This window comes from Giraffa tippelskirchi, chromosome 10 (genome assembly GCF_054371585.1).
Source record: "Giraffa tippelskirchi isolate mGirTip1 chromosome 10, T2T-mGirTip1v1.2.pri, whole genome shotgun sequence".
Lineage (NCBI taxonomy): Eukaryota > Metazoa > Chordata > Mammalia > Artiodactyla > Giraffidae > Giraffa > Giraffa tippelskirchi.
Genome location: NC_137284.1, coordinates 59,982,800 through 60,008,800, shown reverse-complemented (window position 1 = coordinate 60,008,800; position 26,001 = coordinate 59,982,800). Strand labels below are relative to the sequence as shown.

Here is a 26,001-nt window from a genome sequence, read left to right as displayed (position 1 = left end):
AAAAACAACACATAACACACAAGAGGATTCCCATAAGGATAACAGCTGATCTTTCAATAGAAACTCTTCAGGCTAGAAGGGAATGGCAGGACATACTTAAAGTAATGGAAGAGAATAATCTACAACTCAGATTATTCTACCCAGCAAAAATCTCATTCAGATATGAAGGAGAATTCAAAAGCTTTAGAAACAAGAAAAAGCTGAGAGAATTCAGCACAACCAAACCAGCTCTCCAACAAATGCTAAAGGATCTTCTCTAGACAGGAAACGCAGAAAGGTTGTATCAACACGAACTCAAAACAACAAAGTAAATGGCAATGGGACCATACCTATCAATAATTACCTTAAATGTAAATGGGTTGAATGCTCCAACCAAAAGACAAAGACTAGCTGAATGGATACAAAAACAAGACCCCTATATGCGCTGTCTACAGGAGACCCACCTCAAAACAAAGGACACATTAAGACTGAAAGTGAAGGCCTGGAAAAAGATATTTCATGCAAACAGAGACGAAAAGAAAGCAGGAGTCACAATACTCATTTCAGATAAAATAGACTTTAAACTAAAGGCTGTGAAAAGAGACAAAGAAGGACACTACATAATGATGAAAGGATCAATCCAAGAAGAAGATATAACAATTATAAATATATATGCAACCAACATAGAAGAACCAGAATATGTAAGGCAAATGCTTACAAGTATGAAAGGGGAAATCAACAATAACACAGTAATAGTGGGAGACTTTAATACCCCACTCACACCTATGGATCGATCAACCAAACAGAAAATTAAAAAGGAAACACAAACTTTAAATGATGCAATAGATCATCAAGATTTAATTGATATTTACAGGATATTTCACCCCAAAACAATCAATTTCACCTTTTTCTCAAGTGCACACAGAACCTTCTCCAGGACAGATCACATCCTAGGCCATAAATCTAGCCGTGGTAAATTCAAAATAATTGAAATCATCCCAATCATCTTCTCTGACCACAATGCAGTAAGATTAGACCTCAATTACAGGAGAAAAACTATTAAAAATTCCAACTTATGGAGGCAAAACAACACGCTTCTGAATAACCAACAAATCACAGAATAAATAAAAAAAAAATCAAAATATGCATAGAAATGAATAAAAATGAAAACACAACAGCCCAAAACCTATGGGACACTGTAAAAGCAGTGCTAAGGGGAAGGTTCATACCAATACAGGCATACCTCAAGAAACAAGAAAAAAAATCAAATAAATAACCTAACTCTACATCTAAAGCAACTAGAGAAGGAAGAAATGAAGAACCCCAGGGTTAGTAAAAGGAAAGAAACCTTTAAAATTAGGGAAGAAATAAATGCAAAAGAAACAAAAGAGACCATAGCAAAAATCAACACAACTAAAAGCTGGTTTTTTCGAGAAGATAAACAAAACTAACAAACTATTAGCAAGACTCATCAAGAAACAAAGGGAGAAGAATCAAATCAACAAAATTAGAAATGCAAATGGAGAGAAGACAACAGACTACACAGAAATACAAAGGATCATAAGAGACTACTACCAACAGCTATATGCCAATAAAATGGACAACTTGGAAGAAATGGACAAATTCTTAGAAAAGTATAACTTTCCAAAACTGAACCAGGAAGAAATAGAAGATCTTAACAGACCCATTACAAGCATGGAAATTGAAACTGTAATCAGAAATCTTCCAGCAAACAAAAGCCCAGGACCAGACAGCCTCACAGCGGAATTCTACCAAAAATTCAGAGAAGAGATAACACCTATCCTACTCAAACTCTTCCAGAAAATTGCAGAAGAAGGTAAACTTCCAAACACATTCTATGAGGCCACCATCACCCTAATTCCAAAACCAGACAAAGATGCCACAAAAAAGAAAACTACAGGCCAATATCACTGATGAACATAGATGCAAAAATCCTTAATAAAATTCTAGCAAACAGAATCCAACAACATATTAAAAAGATCATACATCATGACCAAGTGGGCTTTATCCCAGGAATGCAAGGTTTCTTTAATATCCACAAATCAATCAATGTAATACACCACATTAACAATTTGAAAGATAAAAACCATATGATTATCTCAATAGATGCAGAAAAAGCCTTTGACAAAATTCAACATCCATTTATGATAAAAACCCTCCAGAAAGCAGGAATAGAAAGAACATACCTCAACATAATAAAAGCTATATATGACAAACCCACAGCAAACATTATCCTCAATGGTGAAAAATTAAAAGCATTTCCCCTAAAGTCAGGAACAAGGCAAGGGTGCCCACTCTCACCACTACTATTCAACATAGTTCTGGAAGATTTGGCCACAGCAACCAGAGCAGAAAAAGAAATAAAAGGAACCCAGATAGGAAAAGAAGAAGTAAAACTCCCACTGTTTGCAGATGACATGATCCTCTACATAGAAAACCCTCAAGATTCTACCAGAAAATTACTAGAGCTAATTAATGAATATAGTAAAGTTGCAGGATATAAAATTAACACACAGAAATCCCTTGCATTCCTATACACTAACAATGAGAAAACAGAAAGAGAAATTAAGGAAACAATACCATTCACCATTGCAACAAAAAGAATAAAATACTTAGGAATATATCTACCTAAAAAAACAAAAGACTTATATATAGAAAACTATAAAACACTGATGAAAGATATCAAAGAGGACACAAACAGATGGAGAAATATACCATGTTCAAGGATTGGAAGAATTAATATAGTGAAAATGAGTATACTACCCAAAGCAATCTATAGATTCAATGCAATCCCTATCAAGCTACCAATGGTATTTTTCACAGAACTAGAACAAATCATCTCACAATTTGTATGGAAATATAAGAAACCTCGAATAGCCAAAGCAATCTTGAGGAAGAAGAATGGAACTGGAGGAATCAACCTGCCTGACTTCAGGCTCTACTACAAAGCCACAGTCATCAAGACAGTATGGTACTTGCACAAAGAAAGAAATATAGATCAATGGAACCAAATAGAAAGCCCAGAGATAAACCCACGCACCTATGGACACCTTATTTTCAACAAAGGAGGCAAGAATATACAATGGAGAAAAGACAATCTCTTTAACAAGTGGTGCTGGGAAAACTGGTCAACCATTTGTAAAAGAATGAAACTAAAACACTTCCTAACACCATACACAAAAATAAACTCAAAATGGATTAAAGATCTAAACGTAAGACCAGAAACTATAAAACCCCTAGAGGAAAACATAGGCAAAACACTCTCTGACATAAACCACAGCAGGCTCCTCTATGACCCACCTCCCAGAATATTGGAAATAAAAGCAAAAATAAACAAATGGGACATAATTAAAATTAAAAGCTTTTGCACAACAAAGGAAAGTATAAGCAAGGTGAAAAGAAGCCTTCAGAATGGGAGAAAATAATAGCAAACGAAGCAACAGACAAACAATTAATCTCAAAAATATACAAGCAGCTCACGCAGATCAATTCCAGAAAAATAAACGACCCAATTAAAAAACGGGCCAAGGAACTAAACAGACATTTCTCCAAAGAAGACATACAGATGGCTAACAAACACATGAAAAGATGCTCAACATCACTCATTATTAGAGAAATGCAAATCAAAACCATAATGAGGTACCATTTCATGCCAGTCAGAATGGCTGCCATCCAGAAGTCTATAAGCAACAAATGCTGGAGAGAGTGTGGAGAAAAGGGAACCCTCTTACACTGTTGGTGGGAATGCAAACTAGTACAGCCACTATGGAGAACAGTGTGGAGATTCCTTAAAAAGCTGGGCCTAGAACTGCCATATGACCCAGCAATCCCACTGCTGGGCATACACACCGAGGAATCCAGAATTGAAAGAGACACGTGTACCCCAATATTCATCGCAGCACTGTTAATAATAGCCAGGACATGGAAGCAACCTAGATGTCCATCAGCAGACAAATGGATAAGAAAGCGGTGGTACATATACACAATGGAATATTACTCAGCCATTAAAAAGAATACATTTGAATCAGTTCTATTGAGACGGATGAAACTGGAGCCCATTATACAGAGTGAAGTAAGCCAGAAAGACAAACACCAATACAGTATACTAATGCATATATATGGAATTTGAAAGATGATAATGATAACCCTATATGCGAGACAGAAAAAGAGACACAGATGCATAGAACATTATTATGGACTCTGAGGGAGAAGGTGAGGGTGGGACATTCTGAGAGAATAGCTCTGAAACATGTGTATTATCATATGTGAAACAGAACACCATACCAGATTCAATGCATGAGAAAAATCCTCAGCGCTGGGGCAATGGGATGACCCAGAGGGATAGGATGGGGATGGAGGTGGGAGGGGGGTTCAGGATGGGGAACACATGTAATCCCATGGCTGATTCATGTCAATGTATGGCAAAAAACACTACAATATTGTAAAGTAATTAGCCCCCAACTAAAATAAATAAATTTAAAAAAATAAATAAATAAAAGGAAACTACCTTGCTTAGATGTTTAAATGAGATAAAATATGCAGAGTACTCAGTAGATGCCTGACACAGTAACCCTCAATAAATGGTCACTATTAGTATATATTCTGTTTAAAATATAGCATGTATGTTATAAAATATCAAATGGAATATGTATACAGTAGACAAGGCATTATGTTCACAATTATTTGAGTAACAAGGAGGTTATCAAACATTAGGCATGACTGGATCCTTTTATTGTAAAAAAAAATAAATAAACTGATATGTGTGAAGGTTCCTATGCATACAAGAAAGTTCAAAAGAATGTGTGCAAAATGGATTTGTCTCTGGGGTTTGGAATTATGGGTGATTTTTTTTTTTCTTTTTGTTAATCTGTGTTTCCTGAAGTTTCTATAATAAACATATTGTACTGGCATCATTAAAAAAAAAAAAAAAAAAGAATACTGGAGTGGGTAGCCATTCCCTTCTCCAGAGGATATTCCTGACCCAGGGATCTAACCTCGGGTCCCCTGCATTGTAACCAGATTCTTAACTGTCTGAGCCATCAGGGATGTCCGTATATGTTCTTATTGAATTACAAAGAGTTCTTCATATCTTCTAATTAACACTCCCTTATTAGATAATTATTTTGCAAATATTAGTCTGCAGCTGGCTTTTTTGTTTCAAGGGTATTTTTCAAACAAATGTTTTAAAATTTCATAGTTTCATTTATCATTTCTTTTTCTTATATTTCTTGCCTTTGCATGCTAAAAGATCTTTCATTAACCCAAGATCATAAATATTTTTGCCTACTTTCTAGAAATTTTTTGGTTTCAACTGTTGCACTAAGGTCTATGATCTATCTTGAGTTAATTTTTGTACACACCATAGCAAGAAGGTCATTATTTTTTCATGTGGTTATCCAATTGTTCCAGCACCATTTGTTTTATAAAAAGATTCCAATTTCCACCACTGAATTACCTTGGTGCATCTGTCAAAAATCAATTGTTATGTCTGTGCAGGTCTATATTGAAACTGTCTATTTGGCTCCATTAATCTATATTTTTATTCTTATGCTTAAACAAGACTGCTCTGACTAGTGTAGTTTTCAGACAGTGGAAGTCCTCCAACTTTGTTCTTTTTAAAAAATATCAATTTCTCCAAAAAAGCCTGTTGAGATTTTCACTGTAATTGTGCTTTTATCTGCATATTAGGGGTAACTGAAACCTTAACACTATGAGAGCCCATACCACACATTAGCTTTGGGCTTCTTGGTACTATACCCATGACCGTGGTAGTTTAAAATCTGGACATCAAGAAGTCCTGTGAATTCCAGTAGGGGGATGATAAGGAAGACTGCGTCTGATTCCTCCATGCCCATTCCTTCAATGCTTATCTTTCTCAGCCTACTGTTGTGTTATGTTACTTCCGAACATAAATTATTTGAGTCCTGTGAGTCCATTTTCTAATCAATTAATAAAAGTAATTAACATGATCAGTGGAGAAATAACTCCAGAAAGAATGAAGGAATGGAGCCAAAGCAAAAACAACATCCAGTTGTGGATGGGACTGGTGATAGAAGGAGGGTCTGATGCTGTAAAGAGCAATATTGCATAGGAATCTGGAATGTTAGGTCCATGAATCAAGGCAAATTAGAAGTGGTCGAAAAGAAGATGGCAAGAGTGAATGTCGACATTTTAGGAAGCAGCAAACTAAAATGGACTGGAATGGGTGAATTTAACTCAGATGACCATTATATCTACTACTGTGGGCAAGAATCCCTTAGAAGAATGGAGTAGCCATCATAGTCAACAAAAGAGTCCGAAATGCAGTACTTGGATGCAATCTCAAAAATGACAGAATGATCTCTGTTCGTTTCCGAGGCAAACCATTCAATATCACGGTAATCCAAGTCTATGCTCCGACCAGTAACGCCGAAGAAGCTGAACTTGAACGGTTCTATGAAGACCTACAAGACCATCTAGAACTAACACCCAAAAAAGATGCCCTTTTCATTATAGGGGACTGGAATACAAAAGTAGGAAGTCAAGAAACACCTGGAATAACAGGCAAATTTGGCCTTGGAGTACAGAATGAAGCGGGGCAAAGGCTAACAGTTTTGCCAAGAGAACGCACTGGTCATAGCAAATACTCTCTTCCAACAACACAAGAGAAGACTCTACACATGGACATCACCAGATGGTCAACATCGAAATTAGATTGATTATATTCTTTGCAGTCAAAGATGGTGAAGCTCTATACAGTGAGCAAAAACAAGACTGGGAGCTGATGTGGCTCAGATCGTGAACTCCTTATGGCCAAATTCAGACTTAAACTAAAGAAAGTAGAGAAAACCACTAGACCATTCAGGTATGACTTAAATCAAATCCTTTATGATTATACAGTGGAAGTGAGAAATAGATTTAAGGGGCTAGATCTGATAGACAGAGGGCCTGATGAACCATGGACGGAGGTTCGTGATATTGTACAGGAAACAGGGATCAAGACCATCCACAAGAAAAAGAAATGCAAAAAAGCAAAATGGCTGTCTGAGAGGCCTTACAAATAGCTGTGAAAGAAGAGAAGCGAAAAGCAAAGGAGAAGAGGAAAGATATTCCTATTTGAATGCAGAGTCCCAAAGAATAGCAAGGAGAGATAAGAAAGCCTTCCTCAGTGATCAGGGCAAAGAAATAGAGGAAAACAATAGAATCGGAAAGACTAGAGACCTCTTCAAGAAAATTAGAGATACCAAGGGAACATTTCATGCAAAGATGGGCTCGATAAAGGACAGAAATGGTATGGATCTAACAGAAGCAGTAGATATTAAGAGATGGAAAGAATACACAGAAGAACTGTACAAAAAGATCTTCAGGACCCAGATAATCATGATGGTGTGATCTCTCACCTAGAGCCTGAAATGTGAAGTCAAGTGGGCCTTAGGAAGCATCACTACGAACAAAGCTAGTGGAGGTGATGGAATTTCAGTTGAGGTATTTCAAATCATAAAAGATGATGCTGTGAAAGTGCTGCACTCAATATGTCATGAAATTTGGAAAACTCAGCTGTGGCCAGAGGACTGGAAAAGGTCAGTTTTCGTTCCAATCCCAAAGAAAGGCAATGCCAAAGAATGCTCAAACTACCTCACAACTGCAGTCATCTCACATGCTAGTACAGTAATGCTCAAAATTCTCCAAGCCAGGCTTCAGCAATACTTGAACCATGAAATTCCAAACGTTCAAGCTGGTTTTAGAAAAGGCAGAGGAACCAGAGATCAAATTGCCAACATCCACTGGATCATCGAAAAAGCAAGAGAGTTCCAGAAAAACATCTATTTCTGCTTTGTTGACTATGCCAAAGCCTTTGCCTGTGTGGATCACAATAAACTGTGGAAAATTCTGAAAGAGATGAGAATACCAGACCACCTGACCTGTCTCTTGAAAAACCTATATGCAGGTCAGGAAGCAACAGTTAGAACTGGACATGAAACAACAGACTGGTTCCAAATAGGAAAAATAGTACATCAAGGCTGTATATAGTCACCCTGCTTATTTAGCTTATATGCAGAGTACATCATGAGAAACACTGGGCTGGAAGAAGCACAAGTTGGAATCAAGATTGCTGGGAGTAATATCAATAACCTCAGATATGCAGATTATACCACACTGGCAGAAAGTGAGGAAGAATTAAAGAGCCTCTTGATGAAAGTGAAAGAGGAGAGTGAACAGGTTGGCTTAAAGCTCAACATTCAGAAAACTAAGATCATGGCATCTGGTCCCATCACTTCATGGCAAATAGATGGGGAAATAGTGGAAACATGGCTGACTTTATTTTGGGGGGCTCCAAAATCACTGCAGATAGTGACTACAGCCATGAAATTAAAAGACACTTACTCTTTGGAAGGAAAGTTATGACCAATCTAGACAGCATATTAAAAAGCAGAGACATTACTTTGTCAACAATGGTCCGTCTAGTCAAGGCTATGAGTTTTCCAGTAGTCATGTATGGATGTAAGAGTTGAACAATAAAGAAAGCGGAGTGCTGAAGAATAGATGCTTTTGAACTGTGGTGTTGGAGAAGACTCTTGAGAGTCCTCTGGACTTCAAGGAGGTTCAACCAGTCCATCCTAAAGGAGATCAGTCCTGGGTGTTCATTGGAAGGACTGATGTTGAAGCTGAGACTCCATTACTTTGGCCACTTGATGGGAAGAGCTGACTCATTTGAAAAGACCCTGATGCTGGGAAAGATTGAGGGCAGGAGGAGTAGGGGTCGACAGAGGATGAGATGGTTGGATGGCATCACCGACTCAATGGACATGAGTTTGGGTAAACTCTGGGAGCTGATGATGGATAGGGAGGCCTGGTGTGCTGTGGTTCATGGGGTCGCATAGAGTTGGACATGGCTGAGTAACTGAACTGAACTGAATTAACATGATTAGTATAGTACTCACCATGATTTCATTAGGATTACTTAGTTTTAAATGCTATCAATAAAACTGAGGAAATACTAGTGGTTTTTCAACACCTTGAGCCATCCCTGAGCTTCTAATCCTTCAGGAATATAGCCTGATTTGAGCTGAATCACTCCTTCACAGTGGCCTAATATGCTTTAATTCATATAAATGATATAGGGTTGAAAAATATATATGCCCTTGTAAGTTATCATATTAATAATATTTGTCTTATACTTTCTCTAATATGTCAAAAATGGGACTTCTATGAGGCTTTCATTAGGACTTATTAGTTCATAAACTCAGGTACAGCCATTCTAAGTTTAATAAAGAAATAGACTAAGCTCAGATAAAAGTGATTCTCTGTAACTGTGGGTGAGGTCAACAGAATTTCACTGTGTGATTTTGATTCATATCCAAATGATGGCACCAATTTCACATCCACTTCCAGAAAATAAGTTAAAAAATAAATCTTCAATGCTTAAAATATAATCATGTCCAAATCTCAGCTTCAACTTCCTTATCACTACTAGTTTCTTATCTTTCTCCTTCCTGGCTCTTCAAAGCCATGAGTTTCATACCTTCATTCCTGATCTGTACTTAGTAGCTTGAAACATTCAAATTAATTTAGTGATTTCTTAGATATCCCTTTTAAAAAATAAATTTTAGGAAACAGTAAATGTGATAGCTAGCTCCCAACATAGAACCATACATACTTTAAACCCTCAGTTTAAAAAAGTTCATTAAAAATACACATCTAACTTTTGCATCCCTATTTTGGCTTCCCTGGTGGCTCAGATGGTAAAAGCGTCTGTCTACAATGCAGGAGACCCAGGTTCGATCCCTGGGTTGGGAAGATCCCCTGGAGAAGGAAATGGCAACCCACTCCAGTACTCTTGCCTGGAAAATTCCATGGATGGAGGAACCTCATAGGCTACAGCCCATGGGGTCGCAAAGAGTCGGACACGACTAAGCAACTTCACTTTCACTTTTCACTTTTGTACTAATATCTTATGAAGAACTACCACCTAAAATTAATTCAGAGGATTCAGGTGTTATTTCTAATAAGTTAAAATTGAGAAAAGTCTTTTTACTTACATTCAATTAATTAAGACCCTGAGTTATACATCAATCTAAACCTTGGGTTAAATAATTTGAGAGAATAAAGGAAGCTACGGGTTCCATTTTGATATTAAGATTTTTACAAAGTAAATGAGGAAATTAAATACATGCCTTTAAAAAATTAATGTAGAATGTCCTGTAACCTTCAGGTCAAAAAACTGGTATGAATGATGGATATTACCAGGAAGAAGAGATCACTAGGAAACAGGGAGATCAAGAAGGATTTCTTAGAGGGCAAAGGAGCTGAAATACTTTCAAGATAAGTAAGTTGTAACTAGAACAGAGTATTTTAAACAGAAAGAATGAAAGAAAGAAATTCATAATCCATGTTTGAAAGATGATGACTACACTAGTAAGACTGTACTAGAGCATGAATATAGGGAAAGGTAGGTGTTAAGACAGGCTTCTCTGGTAGCTCAGCTGGGAAAGAATCCACCTGCGATGTGGAAGACCTAGGTTCGATCCCTGGGTTGGGAAGATCCCCTGGAGAGGAATATGGCAATCCACTCCAGTATTCTTGCCTGGAAAATCCCAATGGACAGAGGAGCCTGGCGGGTTACAGTTCATGGGGTCGCAGAGTTGGACACGACTGAGCAACTAAACACAGAACAGCACAAGTCATAAACCTAGGGGATGAAAGGCTTTTTATTAAAAAGAACTTAGATTATGCACAGAATGGAGGGAGACTGAAGCTTTCTAAAGAGGAGAGGGGCTCTCTTTCTGCCTCCATATTTTTTTATAAATGTATTAATTTTTTAATTGAAGGCTAATTGCTTTACAGAATCGTGTTGGTTTTTGCCAAACATCAACACCGCATGCCCCACACAAAATGCCCAGTGAAGCCACAAAACCATCCTTGTTAAAGAACAGGAGTTACCACAGCCCCAGACTGAGACAGAGTCTGGGACAGAATCTGATAGTAATGAATCAGTACCAGAGCTTGAGGAACAGGATTCTACACAGGCAACCAACCAAACAACAAGCCCAACTGGCAGCAGCAGATGAAATCGATGAAGAACAAGTCAGTAAAGCAAAACAGAGCAAAAGGGAAAAGAAGACACAGATGTCTATGTCCAAACTGGGTCTGCAAGAGGTTACAGGGGTTAATAGAGTCAATATCTGGAAATTTAAGAATATCCTTTTTGTCATCACAAAAGCAGATGTGTACAAGAGCCTAGATACCTACATAATTTGGGGGAAAGCCAAGATGGAGGATTTATCTCACCAAGCACAATTAGCAGCTGCTGAGAAATTCAAAGTTCAAGGTGAAGCTGTCTCAAACATTCAAGAAAACATACAGACTCCAACTGTAAAAGAGGAGAGGTTGATGAAACAGGTGTGGAAGTTAAGGACATAGAACTTTTCATGTCACAAGCAAATGTGTCCAGAGCAAAGGCAGTCCGAACCCTGAAGAACAATAGTAATTAACAATGTAACCATCTGAAAAGAGGACTTTTTTTGGTGTTTCAAAAGAGTAACTGAAGCTGGCCTGGAAATTTGTACTGTTTCTATTATTAATAAAGCTATGGCTTCTTGTTGGAAGAAAAAAAACAAAGACAAGAGGGACATAACAAAAGAAGAATTTCTACCCACAAGTCTTAGTTCTACTACTAGAATTATGTAGAATGGGTCAATTGCTTTTTCCATGATAGGCCTTTACTTAAAAACTGCTTTTATGTTCTTCCATTAGAAGTAAAGATGAAGACAGATTAAAGAAGGGAGAGACTGAGATCATGAGACAGTTAAGAAGCCATTTGCCATCTGTACAAGGCTTGAGATGAGTACAAAATTATGAAGGGAAAGAAAGGGGTGGCTATGAGTCTATGTAACTACAAACTTTTTTCCAGCTGAGAAATATTCTTATAAGTTGAACATATTTCTTACTTATTTCACTTTAACATTCACTGCAAAATGTAATGAGAGCAGCTTCAAAACCAAGTTCTACACTGACATAGAAAAGTGCTGTCTAAAGAACAGACAGCAATTCTGCAGAGACAATCACATTTACTGAGGGACCCACCCATGCAGCTCCAAATTTTCCCTGCACTCTTTCTAATTATTTTACATGCTTTTCTTAGGATGATGCGTATTCTTGAATCATTGACATCGCACCCATAGAAGTCATTTAGGTTAACATTCCCTACATTATTAAAGGATGTTTTCCAACTGAAAAAGTCTAAATTATAAAACGTAAACCCATGCTTGTGCAACATAAAATATGCTGTAATAAAATCCTAATGTTACTCTCTTTATAGCAATATTAACTCATCAATATTTTCAGAATATTTGGCAGTTTCATTTTGAAGATAATACTAAAATACATTCATAATTATACACAGTAAATAATGTCCCCTAACGTGCTTCTTTATAGGATTTATGGAAAAGTATAAGGCATAAGCAATACTACATTAAAAAATAAGTACCCTGTGACCAAAATTAAAATTTATTAAAACCTTGACTTTAGTTGGCACAGAACTACTTTATTTGTTTTCCAAACTATACATTTTAGGACGTCAGGGTTGGATATAAATTTAAGGTTCAAAATAATGTATAGTCTGTCCTATTAGGTTGGAAAAGTTATAGTTGATCAAAGATTAGTCTTGCCATTCTTTAAAACGAGAAAGAGATTTTAAAATGAATTTATCAATCTTAAATCATTCCACCTACTTGTCTTAAGTAACATGTATCGCTGCTGCTGCTGCGTCGCTTCAGTCATGTCCGCCTCTGTGCGACCCCATAGATGGCAGCCCACCAGGCTCCCCCATCCCTGGGATTCTCCAGGCAAGAACACTGGAGTGGGTTGCCATTTCCTTCTCCAATGCATGAAAGTGGAAAGTGAAAGTGAAGTCACTCAGTCGTGTCCAACTCTTCACAACCCCATGGACTGCAGCCTACCAGGTTCCTCCGTCCATGGGATTTTCCAGGCAAGAGTACTGGAGTGGGGTGCCATTGCCTTCTCCATGTATCACTGGATATATGTATAATCATTTCAATTTACTGCATAACTGATTTTATTGAAGGGATCTGGGGCCTAAATTCATATTTACTGATAAATTCTATCTTCCTAGAAATTATTGCTATATTAGCAATGAAACACACTAACATAGCTCAGCAATTAACCATACCAATACTGTATATTTCATATCTTCATGTCTTTCTAGAATATTATTAATATAATTTTTAGTCTTAAATTAATTTACATGAACTAATCACAATAAAGAAGGAAAATTTTTAAGCTAAAGACAAGTTTTTAGTAATTAGATAAAATTCTTCTGGTAATTACATATATTTATAGGTACAATTAGAGAGAAAACTAAAATTCAACAAAATATCAAGTAATCAAGTTGTATATATCTCAAGCCACATACCTGACATTGCCCTTGGTGTTTCTCAGAACTGTTGCAGCAAAATTCTGTGTGACACCCACCAAGCTGATTCCATCCACTTCCACAATCTGGTCATTGACTTGTATCCTTTGGGAAAAGGGAAAAAATTACCCACAATTAGTTTTACTCATAATATATTCCCACTCACAATAAATGAGCTGACAAAATATTTGATTTTTAAGATACTCTTACAGATTCAAAATTTGTCTCCAAGCCCCAGATCTTTGTCAAAGATTTTTGTCTATTTGGGAGCTCAAAACATTTCATTAAAAAAATTTTCATGAACCCTAGAAAGGAAAAAGTCCTTTGAAATCTTGACCAGTGAGTTTTTGTGTTTCTTGGCCTACTTAACTTGTTCCTGAGGTTGCAGAACTGAAGCTACAAGTTCTCTGTGCTGTAATAACTGAGAGAAGCCATGACCTCACTATGTGAGTACAAAGTATGTTCCTAACTTACAAAGGTCTTAATAAACTGAATTATAAAGCCTCTGAAATTAAAGGAGTGATAATCTAATTGGTTCATAGAGAATAGTGATCACTTTCATAAATTTTATTTTCTAGTATCTAATGAGAGTTTCAATGTACTAGACATTTAAGAAAAAAATCCTTTTTGGAGATTCTGCTAGAAGCTTAGAAGTTTTTTCATATGAGACCAAGTTCATGTAATAAAAGTGAAAAAGTGAGTCTTTGGATGAATAAGACTAATTTAATAATTTTGGTTTAAAGTAACATTGGAAAAGACCGTGATGCTGGGAAAGATTGAAGGCAAAAGGAGAAGAGGGCAGCAAAGGATAAGATGGTTAGATAGCATCACCAACTCAATGAACATGAATTTGAGCAAACTCTGGAAGATAGTGGAGGACAGCCTGGTGTTCTACAGTCCATGGGGTCACAAACAGTCGGACACAGTTTAGCACCTGAATAACAACAACAAAGTTTTCTCCATGATTTTATAAAGGTGTGGCTTTATATTTTCATAAGGAGACCAGTTAATCTGAACTTTCTAAAATTCTGAGACACTGATCACATAGATTAACAATATTCTTACATAAAGTTTAAAAAGGAAAAAAATATAAAAGTATGTTTAACTAAACTGAATCATAATATTAACAAACTTTTATATCAACAGTAATTATGTTTTATAGAGTGCCAGCTTAAAACATGATTTCCAAGATTCTTAGTTATTTCAAAAATTTTGGTCATGATGCTTTTAAAATACACAATTCTCCTTGTGTTAAAGAATGTGCTTATTGTGGCACATTAAGAAGATGTAAAAATATTATAATGGCTATTTTATAGTATAGTATAGTATAGTGGCTGCAGAAAATGCTATTTGCTGGTCTGCTAAATTGTTTGTGTATGACAGGTGATTATTACCAACTTCCAAGCTACCAGTGAGGGTTGTTACTAGAAGTCAGTTAAGTAGGCAACAAGTTAAATTTTAAATGTATAATTAAGACTATGGTAACAACAATAATGAAAAAAAAAATAAAATCATGTAAATAAGGTAATGGAAGGAATTTTTGTATTTTAAGAAAAAGAACAGCAGGCTAATCCAAATGTATCAGCCTGTTTTAGCATATGAAAGAACATAATGATGATCAAAACTTGAATGTGTATAGCAAGATGAAGGTTTAAAGAAGTAATTTTTATTTGCCTTGGTTTATACCATCTGGAGCCAAAAAGACACTATAAAATGTGCTGCATTTTGACAAAACTCTCTCTGTTTTAAAGGACTCTTCAAAAGATAATTTAAAAAGAGTGTAATCTTTTACTACTAGAGTTACACAGAATGAGTCAACTCCTTTTTCTATGATACCCCTTCATGTATTTGAAAAATGAACTTATGTTCCTCCATTAGGGGTAAAGGATGAGAAGGTCACTGGAGAAACTGAAATCATGAGAGTTAAGAAGTCATGTGCAATCTGTACAAAGTTTGAAATGATAACAGCACAAAATTATGAATGAAAGTTCCTTTACATCACATTCTCATCAGTATTGTACATATTTTAGATTTTGGGCATTCGAATAGGTGTCTAGTAGTATTTCTCACTGTTTTAATCTGCAATAATTCAGATTGGAAGAAAATTTTTATATATCATATATCTTACATGGGGCTGGTATCTAGACTATTATAAAGAATAGTTACAACCCAATAATAAAATGACAATCCAACTTAAAAGTAAATCAGACATAGAAAGCAAAATACATAGGTAATTACATGGGGAATCTAAAAAACAAAACAAACAAACAAAAACCACCAGCTCATATAGAGACAGACAGATGACTGCCAGAGATGGAGGTGGGAGATGGGCAGAATGGGAAAAGGGGGTCAAAAGATACAATCTTCCAGCTATAAAATAAGTCATGGGGATATAATGTACAATGTGGTGACTTCAGTTAATAATACTGTATTGCATATTTGAAAGTTGTCAAGAGATTAGCTCTTAATTTTCCTCATCACAAGAAAAACATTTTTATAAGTACATCTGGCAATGGGATGTTAACTAGACTTCTTGAGGTGATCATTTCACAATGTATGTAAATATCAAATCATTATGTTTTACACCTGAAACTAATACAATGTTATATGTCAATTATACCTCAATTTTAAAAAATGAGCAAAGGATCTGAATAGGTATTCCTCCAAAGAAGATACACAAATGGCAAATAAGCATATGTAAAAGGTGCTCAACACCATTAGTCATCAGGGGACTGCAAATCAAAACTAAAGTAAGATACCTCTTCACACTTACTAAGATGACTATGATCAAAAGACAGATAGTACCTAAAACTAACACAGCACTGTTTATCAACTAAACTCCAGTACATATATTAAGAAAAAGACAGATGGTAACTTTAAATGGAGCATAACCTATAAAGATATTGATTCACTGTGTTGTACACCCAAAATTAATATCATATTGTAAATAAACTATACTTGAATTAAAAAAAAATAACAATAAGTTTTCATGAGATGTGGAGATACTGTAATCCACATACATTACTGGTAACAATATAACCATCCAGCAGTTTTCCAAAGGGTTAAACACAGAGTAACCATATGAGTCAGAAATTCCACCCTGACTATATACTCAAGAGAAATGAAAACCTGTTCACACAAAAATAGCACATGAATATTCAAAGCAACATTATTCATAATAGCCAAAAAGCAGAAACAACCCAAATATCCATCAATTGGTGCCAGAATGAACAAAATATGAAATATGCATTCAATGGAATATTATTTGGAAATGAAATGTGATAGATGCTGCAACATGACTAAACCATGAAAACATTACACTAGTGAAAAAAGCCAGTCACAAAAGACCACATGCTATATGATTCCATTTATATGAAATGTCCAGAAGAAGCAAATCTCTACATAAAGTTGACTGGTGCCTAAAGTGGAGGGAGGAGGGGAAAGCTGCATTTTTCAAATCTGCACAGAAGTACAATATGAGCTGGCAGAGGCCTGATCATACTGGATAGGATTGTCTAGGGCACTGGTTCCCAAACTGCCTAACTGCAATGGGACAATGGAGTAATTCTGAAAATTAAAAATTCCTCACGTTGCACCTCCTCCAAAATTCTCATTCAGAAGATACAGAGTAAAGCACAGGACAGACATTTTTTTCCCTCAATTTAGTCTATTATAAATAAAGTTACAAGTCTTTATGGAGACATACATTTTCATTTCTCTTGGAAATTACCAACAAGTAGAATTGCTGGCTTGAAAGGTTAAGTATATGTTTAAAAGAACTGCCAAATTATTTTCCTAAGTGCCTGTGAAACTTTATGTTCCCACAAGCTATGTATGAGTTCCATTTCTCCATATCCTTGCTAACATTTTACATTGTCAGTGTTCTCCACTTTAGCCATTCTAGTAAGTATGGTATCTCACTGCAGTTTTAATCTGTATTCTCTAAGGACTAATGATGATGAACAAATATTCATATGCTATCGAACATTCATATATTTTTCTCTTTGAAACAACTACACAAATCTTTCCTTTGTATTTTTCAAATACAATTATTTTTATTTGTCAGTATTTTCTTACTGAGTTGTAAGTTTTCTTCACACCCTTGACACAAATTCTCACGTGAATGTTTAACAAATATTTTCTTCTTCTCTATATAGATCCCCTTTATCATTTCACAACCATGCCTCTTAAAGAATAAAAGTTTTTATTTTAATACAGTTCCCTTTTTTCTTTAATGGTCCATGCTCTGTGCGCTGTCTCAAAAATCCTTGCTTAATGATAGGACACAAATACTTTCACCTATGTATTCTCTTAGATTTTCATGGAACTCTTATGCCTAGATCTATAATTTTGAGTTAATCTGTACATGGTATAAGATAAAGTCTGTGGTTTGGTTGTTTTATTTTTCCATATGGATATCTAATTTTTAAAAATTTTTATTTTATGTTGGAGTAGATTGGATTAACAATGTTGTGTTACTTTCAGGTGTACAGCAAGGTGATTCAACTATACACATATATACATGTACCTATTCTTTTTCAAATTCTTTTCCCATTTAGGTTATTATAGAATATTAGATATCTAATCCTTACAGCACTATTTGTACAAAAGATTATACATTTTACCACTGAATTATTATATCACTTTAATTGAAAGTCAACTGACTATATCTGTTTCAGCCTATTCATACTTTTCTATTCTATTCCACAGATCTCTGTTTCAATTTTTATACCAATATCGTATGGTCTTGGTTACAGAAATGTTGTAGTAAGTCTTGAAAAAAATCAGGTAAGGTCAGTCCTCTAATTTTATTCTTTTACAGAATTGGCATTGTAGGTCCGTTATGTTTCTATATGCGTTTTGGAACCAGCTAGTCAATTTCTATCCCCCAAAAAAGAAGACTCCTAAGACTTTTATTGGATTTCTTTGAAACTACACATCAGAATGAGGACATCTGACATCTTTTCTGGTTTTGTAAATATGGAGTTGTTTGCTACCAAGGCCTGGACTCTATAGCTCAGCTCATCCATCTTCCTTATTTATTCTTAATGTTCACCATGCTTCCAGGATGGGAGGAGAGGTCCGATAGAGGTTAGAAATGGATATTCGGTTTGAAAGTGAAAATTGCTTGGTCATGTACAAGCAAAAAGGAGAGAAGAATCAAATCAACAAAATTAGAAATGAAAAAGGAGAAGATACAACAGACAATGCAGAAATACAAAGGATTCTAAGAGACTATTATGAACAACTGTACGGCAATAAAATGGATAACCTGGAAGAAATGGACAGATTCTTAGAAAAGATCAGTCTTCCAAGACTGAACCAGGAAGAAATAGAAATTATGAACAACCAAATTACAAGCACTGAAATTGAAGCTGCGATCAAAAATCTCCCAAAAAAAAAAAGCCCAGGACCAGATGGCTTCACAAGACAATTCTATCAAACATTTAGAGAAGAGCTAATGCCTAGCCTTCTAAAACTCTTTAAAAAAATTGCAGAGGAAGGAACATTTCCAAACTCATTCTACGAGGCCACCATTACCCTGATACCAAAACCAGACAGAGACAACACAAAAAAAGAACACTACAGGCCAATGTCACTGATGAATATAGATGCAAAAATTCTCAACAAAATTTCTGCAAACAGAATTTAGCAACACATCAAAAAGCTCATACACCATGATCAAGCTGGGTTCGTTCCATGGATGCAAGGATTCTTCAGTGTACACAAATCAATCAATGCGATACAACATATTAACAAATTAAAAGATAAAAGCCATATGATAATCTCAATAGATGCAGAAAAAAGCCTTTGACAAAATTCAGCACCCATTTATGATTAAAATTCTTCACAAAATGGGCATAGAAGGGACCTACCTCAACAGAATAAAGGCCATATGTGATAAGCCTACAGCAAACATTATTCTCAATGGTGAAAAACTGAAAGCATTCCCCTTAAGATCAGGAACAAGACAAGGGTGTCCACTTTCACCACTATTATTCAACATAGTTCTGGAAGTCCTAGCTACAGCTATCAGAGAAGAAAAAGAAAGAAAAGGAATCCAGATCGGAAAAGAAGAAGTAAAGTTCTCACTGTTTGCAGATGACATGATACTGTACATAGAAAACCCTAAAGATAGTATCAGAAAATTACTAGAGCTAATCAGTGAATACAGCAAACTTGCAGGATACAAAATCAATGCACAGAAATCACTTGCATTTCTATATAGTAACAATAAAAAATCAGAAAGAGAAATTAAGGAATCAATCCCATTCACCATTCCAAGAAAAAGAATTAAATATCTAGGAGTAAACTTACCTCAGGAGACAAAAGAACTGTACACAGAAAAGTATAAGGCACTGATGAAAGAAATCAAAGACAACATAAACAGATGGAGAGATATTCCATGTTCCTGGGTAGGAAGAATCAATATTGTGAAAATGACTATACTACCAAACACAATCTACAGACTCAATGCGATCCCTAGCAAATCACCAATGGCAGTTTTCACAGAACTGGAACAAATATTTTCACAATTCATGTGAAAACACAAAAGACCCCAAATAGCCAAAGCAGTCCTGAGAAAGAAGAATGGAACTGGAGGAATCAACCTTCCTGACTTCAGATTATACTACAAAGTTGCAGCCATCTAGACAGTATGGCACTGGCACAAAAACAGAAATATAGACCAAAGGAACAAGATAGAAAGCCCAGAAATAAACCCATGCACCTAAGGGTACCTTATTTTTGACAAAAGAGGCAAGAATTATACAATGGGGCAAAGACAGCCTCTTCAAGAAATGGTGCTGGGAAAACTGGACAGCTACATGTAAAAGAATGAAATGAGAACAATTCCTAACACCATACTCAAAGATAAACTCAAAATGGATGAAAGACCTAAATGCAACACCAGAAACCATAAAACTCTTAGAGGAAAACATGGCAGAACACTTGAATACGTAAATCAAAGCAAGATCCTCTATGACCCACCTCCTAGAGTAATGGAAATAAAAACAAAAGTAAACAAGTGGGACTTGATTAAACTTAAAAGCTTTTTCACAGCAAAAGAAACTATAAGCAAGGTAGACAACCCTCAGAATGGGAGAAAATAATAGCAAATGAAACAACTGACAAAGGATTAATTTGCAAAATATTAATTTCCAAAATATACATACAACTGAATCAAAAAGTGGGAAAAAGTCTTAAACAGACATTTCTCCAAAGAAGACATACAGATGGCTCTCAAACACATGAAAAGATGCTCAACATTGCTCATTATTAGAGAAATGCAAATCAAAACTACAATGAGGTATCATCTCACACCGGTCAGAATGGCCATCATCAAAAAGTCTACAAACAATAAATGCTGGAGAAGATCTGGAGCAAAGGGAACACTCTTTGCACTGTTGGTAGGAATGTAAATTGATACAGCTTCTATGGAAGACAGTATGGAGATTCCTTAAAAACCTAGGAATAAAACCACTATATGCCCCAGCAATCCCACTCCTATGCATACACCCTGAGGAAACCAAGATTGAAAAAGATAAATGTATCCCATTGTTCATTGCAGCACTATAGACAATAGCTAGAACATGGAAACAACCTAGATATGCATCGACAGATGAATGGATAAAGAAGTTGTGGTAAATATACACAATGGAATATTACTCAGCCATAAAATGAAATGCATTTGAGTCAGTTCTAATGAAGTGGATGAATCTAGAACCTATCATACCAAGTGAAGTAAGTAAGAAAGAGAAAGATAAATTTCATATTCTAACACATATATACAGAATCTACCAAACTGGTACTGAAGAATTTATTTACAGGGCAACAGTGGAGAAACAGACATAGAGAATAGACTTATGCACATGGGGACAGAGGAGGAGAGGGTGAGATGTATGAAAAGAGTAACATGGAAACTTACATTACCATATGTCAAATAGATGGGCAATGGGAATTTGTTGTATGACTCAGGAAACTCAAACAAGGGCTCCGTATCAACCTAGAGAGATGGGATGGTGAGAGAGATGGGAGGGAGGTTCAAAAGTGAGGGGATATATGTATCTTTATGGCTGATTCATGTTGAGGTTTCACAGAAAACAACAAAATTCTGTAAAGCAATTATCCTTCAATTAATAAATTAAAACAGTGGAAAAAAGAATCTGAGGGACATTCTAAAAAAAAAAAAATATATATATATATATATATATATACAAGAAAGAAAGATACTAATGGGCAAAATGAAAGAACAAAATATGACTAGGAAGTTTACATCTAAAGTCATGAAAAACAGAATAAACATAAAAAACAGCATGTTCAGATCAAAGAAAAGAGAAATTCAATTTCTTTTAAGATAAATTTTAGATAATCATAAGACACACATGAAATAAATGAGTAAGTTCTACATGCACCAAGACTGGGATATAAATTGGGGAGTAATTTATGTTGAGTCATTTTAAACAACGACTTGAATACAAAAATGAGTTCAAGATGCTCACCTTGGAAGCGAAGCATCCTTTCAATGCAGGGTGAAAATAGGAGGATTTATACTGAAGGAGAACCTGGAAAGTCTCTTTCCCTCCTCTTCTCTTTCTCTCTGTGTCTCACACACACATGCACACACACAAACACACACATCAATAAAAACAAACAAACACAAATCAAGGAAAGGGACATGGAACTCATTGAAATGAATGACTATAACAACACTGAAAAGTTTAACATAAGGCCTAAGAAATGTTACTTGAATATCTCAAAAAGGAGGTAAATGATTTCAAAGCAATAAATTTGATAGAAAATTAAGGCTAGAAACTAAATACAGAATTTTACTGTGTTGTTTAAAGTTTCACTTTAATTCTGTCTATTATACTTGATCATTTTTTGTTATCAGAGTGGGGAAACAGAGGAGAAAGTTCACTACAGTTAAGAAGTGGAACCAGTGGCATGGACCACTTATTTGTAGAAATTGGCACTAAAAGAACAGATGATAACACAGTAGTAAAAAAGGCAACAGGAGAAAAGCCCACTGAAAATAATTGCTAGAAAAAGAAAGAAATACAACCATCCAGTAAACAAATTAAAAACAAGAAAGTATCAAATTCTTCAAAATTTTATAACACAATATGCAACCTTAATGAGGGTGCAGTAGACTACTCTAGGGGCCTGCCAGGTGGTGCAGTGGTAAAGAACCTGCCTGCCAATGCAGGAGATGCAGGAGACGCGGGTTCAATTCCTGGGTTGGGACGATCCCCTGGAGTAAGAAATGGCAACCCACTCCAGTATTCTTGCCTGGAGAATCCCATGGACAGAGGAGCCTGGCGGGCTACAGTCCATGGGGTCACAAAGAGTCGGACATGACTAAGAGCACACACACACACACACACACACACAGCCTACTCTTTGACACTGCTGGGGAGCAAATAGTGAACAACCTTTCTTAAAGGCAGGTGAGCAACGCATTTCTGTAACATTTAAAGTGCAATTCACTTTGACATAGTAATTCTGCTTCAAGAAAGTACTTTCAAAAAATAATCAGAGATATTCACAATGATTTTTACATAAAAATGCTAACCTGATCAATATCTTGAAATAATATATTAGTATAACAATATGTGGGCTTCCCTCGTGGTTCAGGTGGTAAAGAATCTGTCTGCAATGCAGGAGACTGGGGTTCAATCCCTGGGTCAGGAAGATCCCCTGGAAAAAGAAATGGTAACCCACTCCAGTGTTCTTGTCTGGCGAATTTCATGGACAGAGGAGACTGGTGAGCTACAGTCCACGGGGTCGCAAGAGTTGGACACAGCTTAGTGACTAAACAACAACAATATGTAAATGGTTTACATATATAAGGATTTCCCTGGCGGATCGGACAGTAAAGCGCCTGCCTGCAATGCAGGAGACCTGGGTCGATCCCTGGGTCAGGACGATCCCCTGGAGAAGGAAATTGCAACCCACTCCAGTACTCTTGCCTGGAAAATCCCACGGACAGAGGAGCCTGGTGGTCTACAATCCACGGGGTCACAGAAAGTTGAACACGATTGAGCAACTTCACTTTCACTTACATATATAATACTATGGCATAATATATCTTTAATGTCTGTTGTAGAAAAAGTGTTTAATATGTGATATAACATAACATACTATTTGAGCACGGGCTCTGGAGTAAGATATCCTAAGTTCACAGCTAGGCTCTGCCACTTACTTGCTATGACTGTATAAGAGGAGCCATTGCTTTCTTATATGTAAAACAGAAATATCAATAATTTCATGTATTTAATCAAGGCTATTAGTGAGATTAAAAAGGTACAAAATACAAAGAAGACAGCACACTGCCTGACATATAGTAAGCACTCAACAAATATTATTTTATTGAATAAAATGCATGAAAATGCATAAAATTATATATTCAATCGATCTTAATTCTGTAAGAAAGTAAACCTAGGCATATGCACAGAAAAAACTCTGGAAGGAAATTTACCAGCAAGATTTTAAGGGTGGTCAACTCTACATGGTGGGATTAAATGAGATTTTTATTTTCTTCTTTACATTTTCTATACTTTCCAAAGTTTTAACCATAAACATGTATTACATTTGTAACTTTAAAATGTTCTCTAAAATTAGCACATGCTTATTTGACAAGTGATGATGACATTTTACAGTGACTGTAGAAATAGCCTAAAAAGTTTAGCTCTAGACTGAAGCATTATAATCACTTGTTCTTTATTAGAGATGCAAATGTGAATAACCGTAAAATAACTAGACTAATAGTTCTGGACTCAAGAAACTATAACTTATAACCCAAAGCCAAAAAGACATTTTCTCAAAATGTAAAGGACAGGGTAATTCATACAAATGGTTTTGAGTTCCTGTTTTACAACAAATTTCACAATGCTTACCAAATACTATTAATTTAAGCATAAAATAAACAATATTTATTATTTATATTATAGCAATTCCTAATTTTCTTAATTCATCTGTGTAGGCATCCTTATGTTCATGCACACTCAAGAACCTAAAATGAGAAAATACATCTGGAAAAAGCTCTAAATGGACAAAAAAACCCTGTCAACCTAGAATCCTATACACAGAGAAAATATATTTTAAAAAAATCAAAGGTGAAACAGAGGCTTATTCAGATATACAAAGCTGAAAGAATTCATCACCAGAAGACCTGGTGATAAAATGGTAAAGGACATCACTCAGGCAGAAGAAAAGTGATACTAAGTGGAAATACATATTTCACAAAGGCATAAAGAGCACTGGAAGCGGAAGACAGTAGAGCTATAAAGCATTCCATGCAACATGAAGAGTGGCAACAGATATTTGGCTGGATTTGCTCTCCAAATTCAGAGACGGGTGTAAGAAAGAAGCATCTCATAATTAAAATGCAGGTCTCTGATTCTACATAATTCTTCCTGCCTGCCTTAATACAGAGAGCATTAAGGAGATAAAGAGAGCTCAATATTATTTGATTATTATTTTCATTAAAAGGGTATCAATTAAAAAATTTTTTTCTCATTTCAAGGTGATATTCATTAAAGAAAGGATCTAAAAATCTGATACACAATTAAAACAAGGAAATTCAAGCCACCTTTAAATTAGAAAAGAGGGAGAAAGGGAGGGAAGTTCCACAGATTTTGCTATTTAATTTGAAGGGCATTTCAATTTACCTTTTTAGAGGTAAGTTGTATGGTGATTAATGTGGAGACAAACTCAAGAAACTATAAAAATGAGCAGAAGAAGGAGGAGAGGTAATAAGTGACTGAACAGGAGTGAGAGGAGTAAACAATACTAGTTACAAAAAAGGGCACCAGCTCAGGGTGACTGCAACCATGGACTGACCCTACAACCCAGAAGGTCATGAACCAGCAGCATATTTACTATGTAAGTGGTTACTATGGTAGGGAAAAGTTTTTTGGCATCTTATACCCACTTTGCTTGAATTTTTTACTGAGAGAGGGCAACTTTTAGATGCAACTTTAAAAAGCAGTAATTGATAATCTCTTTCAAATCTTGGCTCATAATTAAAAAAGCAGAAAAGAAGGGATGAGTCCTGGTAGTAAAAATTAACTGGACAGTTTCTCTGCATCAGACCATCCCAGAGTAGAAAGATTACAGGTAACATACACTTTCCAAAATTTTTCCAGAATAGCAGAGGAAATATCTGTTCATCCCTGGAAATACTGTCGACTGGAATGCAATTTACAGGAAGGTAGCTGGTCAGTTTGTAAAACTGGCCACTTTGTTAAAGTGTCCTGTGTATATTCATAACATTATTGCAGCAAAAAATAATGGTTAATAACAATATTATTTTAATAAAAATTTAGAACAAAGTGTAAATGTCTATCATGCCACTCAGCTATATTACAAGTTACCCTCTAAATTACAAAGCAAAGTAGCACAATAAAAGAGAGAGAAAAGAACAGAAAAAGAATATGTTAGGTCCCAAGAGTAAATGTCTTGAAAGCAACTGAAACACAGGTATTTACTTATTCACCAAATATTTACTGAGCACCTCCTACATTTCAGATGTCATATGAAATGATACAGACAGATATGAAGACAAATTCAGAATGTTAAGATATCAT

The 26,001-nt window shown here is 35.7% G+C and overlaps 1 protein-coding gene, 1 non-coding gene and 1 pseudogene across 18 annotated transcripts in view; 2 read left to right on the top strand and 1 right to left on the bottom strand.

Annotated features, from left to right (window-relative positions):
* PPP1R9A (protein phosphatase 1 regulatory subunit 9A) overlaps window positions 1–26,001 on the bottom strand; it is a 362,524-nt gene that overhangs the window by 143,273 nt on the left and 193,250 nt on the right. For all 16 annotated transcript variants that reach the window (XR_014066087.1, XR_014066088.1, XR_014066090.1 and 13 more), the window contains exon 5: window positions 13,412–13,516. Coding sequence is in view for 13 of the 16 variants with exons in the window: in XM_081531508.1 (XP_081387634.1) it covers window positions 13,412–13,516 (105 nt within the window). In the remaining 3 variants the exon portion in view is untranslated. The remainder of the gene's footprint in view (window positions 1–13,411; window positions 13,517–26,001) is intronic.
* TRNAC-ACA (transfer RNA cysteine (anticodon ACA)) lies at window positions 9,705–9,777 on the top strand. The gene has a single exon. It is a non-coding gene; the product is annotated as a tRNA-Cys (tRNA).
* LOC145522671 (nascent polypeptide-associated complex subunit alpha pseudogene) lies at window positions 10,873–12,345 on the top strand (annotated as a pseudogene). The gene has a single exon (XR_014066091.1). The product of XR_014066091.1 is annotated as a nascent polypeptide-associated complex subunit alpha pseudogene (transcript).